General features: G+C 43.8%; 1 protein-coding gene across 3 annotated transcripts in view; it reads left to right on the top strand.

Annotated features, from left to right (window-relative positions):
- Nucleotides 1-12,702, top strand: part of AADAT (aminoadipate aminotransferase) — a 118,420-nt gene that overhangs the window by 25,527 nt on the left and 80,191 nt on the right. For all 3 annotated transcript variants that reach the window (XM_073606388.1, XM_073606371.1, XM_073606380.1), the window contains exon 2: nucleotides 1,491-1,559. In XM_073606388.1, coding sequence (XP_073462489.1) covers nucleotides 1,491-1,559 — 69 coding nt within the window. The remainder of the gene's footprint in view (nucleotides 1-1,490; nucleotides 1,560-12,702) is intronic.

The following is a 12,702-nucleotide window of genomic DNA, read 5'->3' as shown; positions in this document are numbered from 1 at the left end:
CAAGGGGTATAAATACTTTTTCAAGACACTGTATACGCGGCATATACACATACATATTGCAACACTGGCAACTAGTAGAGGATGAAGAAGAATTTGATGCATGTATAGTAAACGCATATGCAGGTTTATGCGCCTAATACGCATGCATACATTAGGTCTTTTACAGAACATTTTACTCAGGACCTTTCTGCCAGCAAAATCCTACTTCTACACAACATCAGTAAGTTATGTTCATGTGTAAGAGGGCTTAGGCCCCTTTCACATGGGCGGACCGAACGGACCATCCATTACCCTCTGTGGAGCGGTGGGTGTCAACGGACATGTGTCCATTGACACCCACCGACATCCGATCCGCTAAAAACAAATGGCTGGGGACCTGATCCCCCATCCTTCTTTTGGATCGGATGGCAGTCAGGTGTAAACAGACAGATGGTCCGTTAACATCTGATCGCCCATGGAGAACAGGCTATGTCTGTGTCTGTTCTACATAAGCAGAGCGGACACGGACAAGACATCCGCCTGCTCAGCAAGGATCAGCGAGCAGATTCCCAGGAGTCCACCCCATGTGAAAAGGGCCTTACTCTGTTGTGTGTTTTTTTTTTGTTTGTTTTTTTTTTTTTTTTTTTTTCTGAAGTATAATTAAAATCGGTCTTGTCATTCAGTTTGTCGTGACATACACTATATTCCCAAGAGTATTGGGACAGCTGCCTTTTCATGCACATCAACTTTAATGGCATCCCACTGATGTGGACGAGAAGGCCTGGTTCGCAGTCTCTGCTCTTATTCATCCCAAAGGTGTTCTATCAGGTTGAGGTCAGGACTCTGTGGAGGCCAGTCAAGTTCCTCCACCCCAAACTCGCTCATCCATGTCTTTATGGACCTTGCTTTGTGCACTGGTCCAAATTATTTGGGGGAGGGGGGGGATTATGGTGTGGGTTTGTTTTTCAGGGGTTGGGCTTGGCCCCTTAGTTCCAGGGAAGGGAACGCTTAAGGCAACGGCATACCAAGACATTTTGTGCAATTTCATGCTCCCAACTTCGTGGGAACAGTTTGGGGATGGCTCCTTCCTATCCCAACATGACTGCACACCAGTGCACAAAGCAAGTTCCATAAAAACATGGATGAGCGAATTTGGGCTGGAGGAACTTGACTGGCCTGCAACCCGACAAAACATCTTTGGGATGAATTAGAGCAGAGACTGTGAGCCAGACCTTCTCGTTCACAATTCCTGACTTCACAAGAATGGTCAAACATTCCCATAGACACACTCCTAAACCTTGTGGATTGTCTTCACCAGAAGAGTTAAAGCTGTTATAGCTACAAAGGGTGGGCCAACTAAATTTTAAACCCTACAGACTAAGACTGGGATGGCATTAAAGTTCATGTGTGTGTAATGGCAGGCGTCCCAATACTTTTGGTAATATAGTGTAAATTAGTGGAAAAAATCAAGATAAATTATGTTTTAACGTATATCTTTTGTTTATCCACAGATATGAATTACGCACGATTTCTTACAGCAGTGAGTGCAGCTAGGAAGCCCTCACCTATACGAGCTCTGAGTAAGTACTATGAAGCAGTGGTGAATGTCCCTCCTGGGATAATTGTGATGGTGGTCCAGGGGATACTACTTGGTAGTGCTGGGCAGGAGGTACTGCATGTGCATTATCTGCTCCTACAGAGGAATCTGAAAACAAAAAGGACCCAGTAGGGAAGCCCATAATGGTTTCAACTTTTATGACAGGCTCATTGAATGATAAGTTGTGGAGCTTCTCCTAGGTGGAATTTGCAGATTTACCCTAGGTTCACACCTATGCATTTTTTAGTGCGTTTTGCCGTTTTCAGAAACGCACTACAGTCCATTTAACATGGTTTACTATGGTACACAGTCACATCTATGCGTTTTGTGGCCGGTGTGTTTTTGGAAAGGTCGGGGACATTTTTTCTGTGTTTTGCGTGTAATAGACTTCAATAGAAGCGCAGAATAAACGCAAGTGTTGTATTTGTGATGCGATTTTTGATGTGTTTTGCGGTTTTTATTTTGCTCTTTAAAACACTGTATATAGCTGGTTAATAAGGAGGGGGCCGGGAAGCTGTCCGCCGCATCCTTATCAACCGCTGAGTCAGCAGGGGTTCCCCGCTGACAGCTAAATGTAAAAAAAAAAAAAAAAAAAAAAATTTGCGAAAAACTACGTGGGATCCCCCCCAGGTCCATACAAGGTCCTTCGGGTCTAGTGTGGATTTGGATGGGACCCCCCCCATGCTGAAATTTATTTTAAAAATAGCGTGGGGTCCCCCCCCCCCCAAAATCCATACCGGACCCTTATCCGAGCATGCAGCCTGGAAGTCAGGAAAGGGAGGGGACGAGTGAGCGCCCCCCCCCCCCCCCCTGAACCATACCAGGCTGCATGCCCCCAACATGGGTGGGGGGGTTGCCATGTTGATGGGGAAAAGGGCCTCTTCCCGACAACCCTGGCCAGTGGTTGTTGGAGTCTGCGGGCGGGGCTTATCGGAATCTGGAAGCCCCCTTTCACAAGGGGGTCCCCAGATCCCAACCCCCCCCCCCCCTACTTGAATGGGTATCGGGTACATCGTACCCCTACCTATTCACCCAAAAAAGCAGTCCTTTATTAAAAAAGAAGCCCCGAGCCATCTTCTCCCGAGCCAACGGTTACCTGCTAAAAACAAGAAAGGCTGCTCTTCTATTGCTGTCTTCCTTTGTTGTGTTGTCGCCCGCTGTCTGGCATCTCCTATATAGCCATGGGGCATGGCCATCACCCGAAGACTCCGCCCATTGTGACGTCACATGACCATGTGGAGGGCATGCGGCCTAGCATGGTTCGGGGGGGGGGACTCGCTTGTCCCCTTCCTTTCTTGACCTGCCGGGCTGCATGCTAAGGAGGGCTTCCCGATGCCCTCCTTAGCAACCAGCTATATACAATGTGTTTAAAGTGTGTTTAAAGAGACAAAAAAGTAAAACGCATGAAAACTGCATGCAAAAATGCACAAAAGACAAGGGTTTAAAATAGCAAAACAAACTGCAAAACGTGCCTGAAAAATACATCAAGCGCAGCCACATAGATGTGAACCTAGACTTAGTGCAAGTCCTAAAAAAGTTTGCAGTACCTACCAAGAGACAACAGCTTATTAAAAAGGCAAGCACATAAATAGGGCAATTTGGTAATCAGGGATTGCGGTCCCACGTTTACAACATGTTTGTGCACAGGGACCTTCTTCTATGTGCACAAGTGATTGAAGACAATTTAGTGTAAAAATTATGATGTTTTTGTAAAAATCAAATATTATGTGTAGTAACCCTTTTGTTTTGGAATGATCATTAAAGGAGCTCTATGGTCAGAGCATACACCTTAATAACCTCAGTATTTAATAGGAATACAAATTATAGTTATTATTGACAATCCAATATAAGCCTATCTAAAAAATCTCCTTTTATGTTGTGATTGCGGCCTGTTTGCTGGCCATCTATTTCCTGGATTCCTGGCTTGGTATATACATATATACTCAAACAATAACGTGTAAATTAAAATAAAATTCTGCCAGGGAGTCGTGGACTACTTTCTTGAGCAAGGTTGACACCTGATGACTCTCATACTCCTGGTCTCTGGTAAGCTGCCTGAACCAGTTGTTGCAAAGTAGCTTTCCTGGCATAGGGTCATCTCCACATGACCAACATTTGCCTTTCCGGTGCTAAGCCCTCGGAGAAGAAGCTGTGAGCTTTCTCTTAAGCATACATTTGCGCCCTTTGTTCTGGGGTCTGCCAGGACTGAGTCACTTTCTGCCCTGGAAAAATCCTGACGATCCGGAGGGCCTCTGGACCTCCTAGAGCAGGAGTGTAAGCGGCCAGGGCTGCAATAGACAAGTAGGCATACTCGTCAGGGCATAACGCGTTATTTTTCCCGCATCTTCTTACTTACCCAAAGTTGGCCCTTACCTGGTACCTGGTGCGGTGGTCTTGGTTATGTGGTATTAGGCTCATGCTGTCGGAAGAACCGAAAGGTGCAAAGAGGACTGCATGTAAACAGAGAAATAAGGGAAGTGAGAAAGGGGGGGGGGGGGGGGAATACATATATACCCCCTTTTTTGGGGGGGCAAAGAGAAACCAATTTAAATAAAAGAAATCTGGGTACCCCCCCCCCCCATCCCCTAGTAATACATTCTTCCTTGCTCCCCCTCCTTCTATACCAACTACTGTACTAGAATAGCAAGCCTTACCTGTCATTGACTGTTTCTCAGAATGAGATGATGCCTGAATCACAAAGGCATCCATTACCTGGCCAAAATAGAGCATCAGAGAGAGAGACTCAGCCCTCCCCCACCTCTGTTCTAATAAAAAAGGGCTAGTACAATTAGAGGGAAGCCAACGTCCATCCACATAAAAGGACACTTTTAAGCTGGCTACACATCATACTATCCTCTGCAGATTTTCTTTGTCAGATTTACCAAAACCACACAATAGGAGGTCAAACCTTAAGAGCCTCAATTTGTATGCAATCAGGCAGGCCCCTGCACTACATGGTCCCGGCAAATCTAAAGGAAATCGGACAACAAAAGCTGCACAGTGTGTATGGGGTCTTAGAGACATGATAGCAAGAAAAAGAAAAAACTTTTTTATAGAAAACTGGACAGACCTGAAAAGAGTTTCATAGGAGAGACATCATGCGGTCCCAGCTGCTGGATCCGGACCCCACAGCAGGCATGCCACAAGAGGGATATAGTCTCTGATTAGAGAACACCTCAGCCCCAAAAGACCACCAGAAGGGGCTCCCCACCTTGTTGGTGCATTTAGCAGCCTAAGATGTGGGACTGCATTCTGGGAGAGGCTGAACCCAGACGGACGCCGACATATTTGACGGGTAAGAGCTTATCCTGAGTGTAACAGTCTGTAGGTGTTAATCTTTGAGGATAAAAAGGAGAATGGGGGAGGTAGCTCAGTCAGATGTTTATAGAGCTAAACAGGTCCTGTGGGTGGATATAGGGGCGGAGCTATATCATATGTATGCTGCCATGTTGGCGTCAGGAAAGACTGCATTTGATTTGCCAGCAGTTTAAATGCACCACAAAAGGACTCCAAAGAAACGCAAAGCTGGTCAAACGCAGATTCTGAATTGTCATCTACACTAATCTCTTAAAGTGAATGAACTTTATGATCTGCGTTTAAAATGCACATTCAATTCAAACAGCTCCTACCTACTTTATATGAGCCCTAAGTGTTACTTTAACCACTTGCCAACCAGCTGGCGCAGTTTCACTGCGGCAGAATGGCACGGCTGGGCAAAACAACGTTATGTAACGTCGCTTCGCCCTGTGGCCACTAGGGGCGCGTGCGTGCCCCCTGCTCGCCCACGGAGCCGATGTGAGTGCCCGGCGGTCGCGATCACCGCCGGGCTCCCACGATCGCTCGTGGCACACCGAGAACCGGGATCTGTGTGTGTGTAAACAGTTTCTGGTTCTCTGAGGGGAGAAGAGACAGATCGTCTGTTCATACAGAGTATGAACAGCGATCTGTCATCTCCCCTACACAGTCCCCTCCCACCTTCAGTTAGAACACACACTAGGGAACACAATTAACCCCTTGATCGCCCCCTAGTGTTAACCCCTTTTCTGCCAGTGACATTTTTACAGTAATCAGTGGCTATTTATAGCACTGATCGCTGTATAGATGCCAATGGTCCCAAAAATGTGTCAAAAGCGTCCGGCGTGTCTGCCATAATGTCGCAGTCCTGATAAAAATCACAGATCGCCGCCATTACTAGTAAAAAAAAAAAAAGAATAATAAAAATGCCATAAAACTATCCCCTATTTTATAGACGCTATAACTTTTGCGTAAACCAACTTTTTTTTTTTTTTTTTTCTGAGGAAAAAATTGTTTTTTTATATATTTTTGGGGGATATTTATTATAGCAAAAAGTAAAAAATATTGCTTTTTTTTTTTTTTCAAAATTGTTGCTCTTTTTTTGTTTATAGTGCAAAAAATAAAAACCGCAGAGGTGATCAAATAACACCAAAAGAAAGCTCTATTTGTGGGAAAAAAAGGACGTCAATTTTGTTTGGGTGCAACGTCGCACGACCGCGCTATTGTCAGGAAGGGGGTAAAATCTTCTGGGGCTGAAGCGGTTAACATGCTATATCTAAAAGGGTTTTTTTTTTTTTTTTTTTTATGACTACATAAACAGGATTAAATGGTGTTTATCTTTAATTGGTTCATCATTTTGATACCTATACATACTGTTTATTTAGTAAAATGGTAGCAACTAAAATAACAATTTTTTTTTTCTTTAACTTTTTCCAAGTCATCAAAAATAGAGCTATGTAGATATTAACCAATGTTAAAATGGCCATGTGATTAAAAGGTAAATGAGTGACTGTGTATATTTGACCCAGACTTTTAATCTGTTACTGTATGTGATCTTGAGTATGTGGGAAGACATAATATATTACCAGGGTAAATGCAGTAAATGCATGACCTCCAGTCCAGTAAAAGTACCCTGTAAATGCTGACAAGCTTATTTGCCATGTTTGTCACAGTTGTTTGCTGTGTAAGAATAATGGCCGATTGATTTGCTCCTGATAATTGCATTGTATGATGTAGCATTTTTTACCCTACTGTCAATGTATTTTTAATGGATTTTGCAATATGTTCGATTTTTCATAGGTTGTTTATCTTTTACAGTGAGAATGAAGCTTGTTTGTGGCTATTGCATGTATTTAAAAGATTTTTTTTTTCTTTGATTTAATGGGCATTGGTCATTTTAGTTAGGCAATTATTTAATTTGCTTAACCATAGTTAAAATTGTGCTAAACTCATTTCCACATCCAATTTTTACTTTCAACGTGATATGAAAGTGTATGACTTCCTAAATGACAAGAATAAGTACTGTGAGCTGTAGCAGATTCAGGCCCCTTTCACACTGGGGCGGTTTGCAGGCGTTATTGCGCTAAAAATACCGCCTGCAAACCGCCCCTAAACAGCCTCCGCTGTTTGTTCAGTGTGAAAGCCCGAGGGCTTTCACACTGAAGCGGTGCGCTGGCAGGACGGTAAAAAAAAGTCCTGCGAGCCGCATCTTTGGAGCGGTGAAGGAGCAGTGTGTTCACTGCTCCTAAACCACTCCTGCCCATTGAAATCAATGGGACAGCGCGGCTATACCGCGGCAATACCGCGGCTATAGCCGCGCTGTACGAGCGGTTTTAACCCTTTTTCGGCCGCCAGCGGGGGTTAAAACCGCACCGCTAGCGGCCGAATACAGCCGCAAAAACGACGGTAAAACAGCGCTAAAAATAGCGCTGTTTTACCCCCGACGCCCCCACCGCCCCAGTGTGAAAGGGGCCTTAATGTTTCCTGGGGTGAGCAACTTTTAAGAGAACTGCAGGAATAAAAAAATATTCTTGCTTGCCTAGGTGGATGCAGCATCAGTCCATTTGTCCCCTGCTGCCTCTACACTGAGAGATCAAGCAAAGCTGATCTATTGGTTCTCGGTCTTCAGTGAACAGAGAGCTGGTGACTGTAAAGCCTCGTACACACGATCGGATTTTCCGACGGGAAATGTGTAATGACAGGCTGTTGGCGGAAATTCCGACCGTGTGTATGCTCCATCAGACAATTGTTGGCCAACTTTCCGTGGACAAATGTTGGATGGCAGGTTTATAAATTTTCCGCGGACAAGTGTCTGTTGGCTGATTTTCCGAGCGTATGTACACAAGTCCGTCGGACAAAAGTCCAAAGTACAAGCACGCATGCGGTGAAGCAAGGACAAGCCAGAAGCGGTCGGTCTTGTAAGCTAACGTTTGTAATGGAGAATTAACATTCGTGACGTGGCAAATTATGAAATCTCGAAATGCAGCGCACATTCTCTTCTTATTTAATGGGATAATAATGAAGCTGCTTTTGCTGGTGATACTGATGGAGTTATTGCAAACACATTTTCAAAGGCTTTTTTTTTTCTAGTGATATCAAGAACAATATTATGCTTTTTTTTTTTTGGCAAATTACCACAACACCATTATCCCGTAGTTTTTAAGATCAAAGATACAACTATGTTGGTGTCCCTTGTTCATTTTAATTTTACATTGTATTATTTAAAATGTCTACTCCCAAAATGTCATTTGAAGTAAAACACATTGGGGGTTATTTACTAAAGGAAAATGCAAATGCACTTGGAAGTAAAGTCGCTGTAGATCCGAGGGGGACATGCCAGGAGAATAAAAAACAGCATTTTAGCTTGCACATGATTGGATGATAAAATCAGCAGAGCTTCTCCTCATTTCAGATCTACCCCTTAGATTTAGAGCGACTGCACTTTCAAGTGCACTTGCAGTGCAAATTGGATTTGCCTTTCGTAAATAACCCCCATAGCCAAGTATTATTCTACACAATTTTTTTTATTGTGCAGTAAAAAAAGAAAACAAATAAAATTAGACATGCTATCTGGCAATAGAACGTAACCAAAACTTGCATTCCAAGCATCCAAAAATATAGAAAATATATCAAATCAAATCATTATTCAACCAAAAAAATAATGTCAAAGCAATAACTCCAATACCAATAATAAATACCATGTTATCTCTGCTGATTCCGCAACATGTCTGGTTGACGAACGGCTGTTCAGAAATGAACTAAAAAGCATGAGATTAAAAACGCGAACTGAAAAGCGATAAATGAAAAGCGCAAATCAACACTCACCAAACTTCTACTAACACGAAATTAGCAGAAGGAGCCAAAAGGGAGGTGCTGAAGAGCTGAAAAAACATGTAGTACATTCGTGATTGTTGGCCAACAATTGTGTGACGGGTGTATGCAAGACAAGTTTGGGCCAACGCCCTTCGGACAAAAGTCCACGGTTTTGTTGGTGGAAAATCTGATCGTGTGTACGAGGCTTAAGTCACCGATTCTCTGCTCTGCCCCTCAAGCTCTCACTGGAGCACTGGCTGTGAAAGGGGCAGCAGTGGCTGGTTCGGACTCTTAGAATTTCACTGAGAGGCTGAGCCAGCTGTCGGTCCAGGCATCTGGGGGAATCCCAACATTAAAGCCTGGACCAGTTGTTTGCTGAATACAGGTCAAAGGAGTGTAGAACGAAGTACACTCCTGTGATCCCCAGGAAAAGTAGGGCCAAAAGAGCTTTGGGCCCTACTTCTACTTTAAGGCAAATAAGGCCAATCCTATTGCTTTTGCAGGTTATATACAGATGCTGTATAATGTCCAAAAAATAAATAGTTCAAGTCTTAAAAACAAAACCTAGCCATGTCTTGGCTCTTACTATACAACAGCAGTCCTAGCTAACAGGCCACACAAGCCAAATGCTTGTCAGTTTTAAAATAAATTGGGTTTTTTTTTTTTGTTTTTTTTTTTAAAGATTACCAAACTTGGCTCTAGCAGATACCTTCGGTTTGCTCCACAAGTTACAAAGCACAGACTTTGGGGGTTATTTACTAAAGGAAAATCCACTTTACACTACAAGTGCACTTGAAAGTGCACTGAAAGTTTACTTTCAAGTGCAGTTGCTGTAGATCCAAGGGGGACATGCAAGGAAAATAAACAGCATTTTAGCTTGCACATTATTGGATGATAAAATCAGCAGAGCTTCCCCTCGTTTCAGATCTACCCCTCAGATTTACAGCGACTGCACTTCCAAGTGCACTTACAGTGCAAAGTGGATTTGCCTTTTGTAAATAACCCCCTTTGTGTCTCTGGTAAGATTAAATGCCAGATGCCTGACAGGGCCCCCGCCTAAGATGTACGGCACCCACCCATTGTCACATCCTTCCACACTTTCTCCTGCAGCTCTCCGCTAACCTTCTTTATCTTACTTACATTTACCTCTCCTTCCTTTTCTTTCTTTTTTTGTTTTTCTTTTTACCGCTTTTCTTAAAGTGGTTGTAAAGGCAATAGGTTTTTTATCTTATTAATGCATTCTGTGCATTAAGATAAAAAAGCCTTCTATGTGCATCAGCCCCCTTATTACTTATCAGAGGCCCATCTCTGTTCAGCGAAGTCTACGAGTGTCTCGGCCGTCCGAGACTCTCCCTCCTGATTGGCTGGGACACAGCAGAGATGCCATTGGCTCCTGCTGCTGTCAATCAAATCAGTCAGCCAATCAGGAGAAAGAGGGGGTGGGGCTGGCCGGGACTCTGTGTTTGGGTGGACACAGGGAGCTGTGACTCGGCTCAGGTGCCCCCATAGCAAGCTGCTTACTGTGGGGGCACTCAGCGGGAGGGAGGGGCCAGGAGAGCCAAAGAGGGACCCGAGAAGAGGAGGATCTGGGCTGCTCTGTGCAAAACCGCTGCACAGGGCAGGTAAGTATGACATGTTTGTAAAGTCTTTTTTTTTTCCCTAAAAAAAAATAACAATCACTTTAAACTCATTGTATTGTTGATTTCTGCAGCATGAGTACAGCTTTTGGATGTGTTATTAGAATAGAATCACATGCTACTGCTCAGTGTGTTGCTAATTTATTACTTCATGTTATTTCTACATCCTGATGGACATTTCTTTTAGATGATTTCTGCATTTGTGTAGTAGCTAGGTCACCTCACCTACGTTTTTCCATTAATGGATTTGATATCTCTAATTTTATCTAGAGTAAGAGGAGGTGGTTTGTAAAGCACTCAGGAGGAGCAACAGTGTGTGACAGGGGCACATATATAACTAATGCCACTCTAAGGTGTTAAGCCTCGTATGCACGATCGGATTTTCGGCAGGGAATTGTGTGACGACAGACTGGTTGCCTAAAATCCAACCATTAGTACGCTCCTTCAGACAATTGTTGTCCAACTTTCCACCAACAAACGTTGGATGGCAGGCTAGTAAATTTTCGGCGGACAACGGTCTGTTGTCAGATTTTCGTATCGTGTGTACACAAGTCCGTCACACAAGTCCAAAGCACAAACACGCGTGCTCGGAATCAATGCTCACCAAACATGACATTAGCAGAAGGTGCCCAAAGAATGGTGCTCAAGAGCTGAAATTCCACGTAGTACGTCACTACATTTGTGTCTGTTGGCCGACAATTGTGTGCCGTTAGTATACAAGACAAGTTCCTGGCACACGCCCTTCAGACAAAAGTCTGATGCTTTGTCTGACGAAAATCCGATCGTGTGTACGAGGCTTAAGAGTCCAGTGTATGAAGAAATGAGTGAATAGATGGATGTGACACTTCATATAAAGGGACAATAATCCTGGTGTACTTGGAACCCAAAAAGGAAAGGCACTTTGGAGATAGGCAGCCTGTAGCAAAGCTAGAAGCAGCTCTGTAAAGATCGATCAAAGGAGGAGAAAACAGCGCCAATCTAAGTGCAGTATTAAGGATTACACAGTGTTTATTATAAGTATTGCACTTACAGAAGATGGAAGATAACAAGCACGTATAGGCAGATCTTGCTGTAGCCGATTCCATCCATGTAAAGGAGCTATGTTCCAGGGCATCCCATGTTCCAGCCCCACCAGTGCTGTCCAGAGCTCCGAGGTGGGGAGGCAGGTACAGCTCATGTGTCACTAGGAGGAAGCAGGGGGGGGGGGGTGACAATGGCATGCGTTCATACAAAAGATTCAAATTCTAAAAGGTGGATCCGATCTCAAAAGGTGTATGATAGGAGCCAAGAAGATGTGTAAATCTCGAACAGGACTTTTCCAAGCTCCCTGCAAGAGAATCTGCTACAGCACACTGTTAGAATTTTATGTTATCATCTTATATCAAGATAGCATGAATAGCCAGATTATGTTTGCTCAAATACGCACGTATACCATACTCCCTTGATTGTAAAAGCTAGGGCCTTATTCACATGGCCATAAAAAAAACACATTTTGTTTAGGTTCACACTGACTGCGGGAATTCGTGTGAGTTCAGCTGAATTAGCACAATTTCATTCCTGCATGTCGGTCCCGACTTCGGGGGGTGATTTCAGAGACATCTGTGTGGGTTTCTGCACAGATGTTAAAGGAAATGCACCCCGAAATTGCCAAAAGTAGTACAGGAACTACTTTTGGAAATCGATTTGGTGTTTGCGGACCTGAATGCAGCTGCATTGTTTTCACAACAGACATTCACACAGGTGCAAAAATATGCACTGTGTTCAGATCCATAACACAAAGTCTGCAACTGAGGATATACATATACAGCCAGATGCAGGTATTGGGGGGGGAGAAACAGGACAATTTTCTGCAAGTATTTACTGATTATTTTACTGATCATTACTCAGGAACTTTTGTCCAGAAGAAAACATGTAGTAAGATCAGAAAAATATTTATGCCCGTAGGAATGTTGCCTAGAAGAATTTTGAGTATGCGCTAGAGCTGCACGATGTTGGCTAAAATGAGGATCACGATTTTTTTTGCTTAGAATAAAGATCACGATTGTTTCACGATTCTCGCTTTGTAACATCATCTTTCACATTATACAAAAAAAAAATTGGGCTAACTTTACTGTTTCTCTTTTTTTTTTTTTTTTTTTTGTTTAACCAGTTGCCGACCGCCTCATGACGATATACGTCGACAGAATGGCACGGGCAGGTCGGGGGTCCGATCAGACCCCCCCCGGTGCCCGAGGCGGTCGGTATTTCTCCCCCAGCGATCGGAGGTGAGGAGGAGGCCATCCATTCGTGGTCACCCCCTCGCGATCGCTCCCAGCCAATGAAATCATTCCTCTGTAATGTAAACAGAGGCAGAGGAAGTGATGTCATCTCTCCTCGAGCCGG

The sequence above is a fragment of the Aquarana catesbeiana genome, linkage group LG01 (assembly GCF_042186555.1).
Source record: "Aquarana catesbeiana isolate 2022-GZ linkage group LG01, ASM4218655v1, whole genome shotgun sequence".
In the NCBI taxonomy this organism is placed as follows: Eukaryota; Metazoa; Chordata; class Amphibia; order Anura; family Ranidae; genus Aquarana; species Aquarana catesbeiana.
The sequence above is the reverse complement of the archived record's forward strand: the minus strand, read 5'-3'. Positions and strand labels throughout refer to the sequence as shown.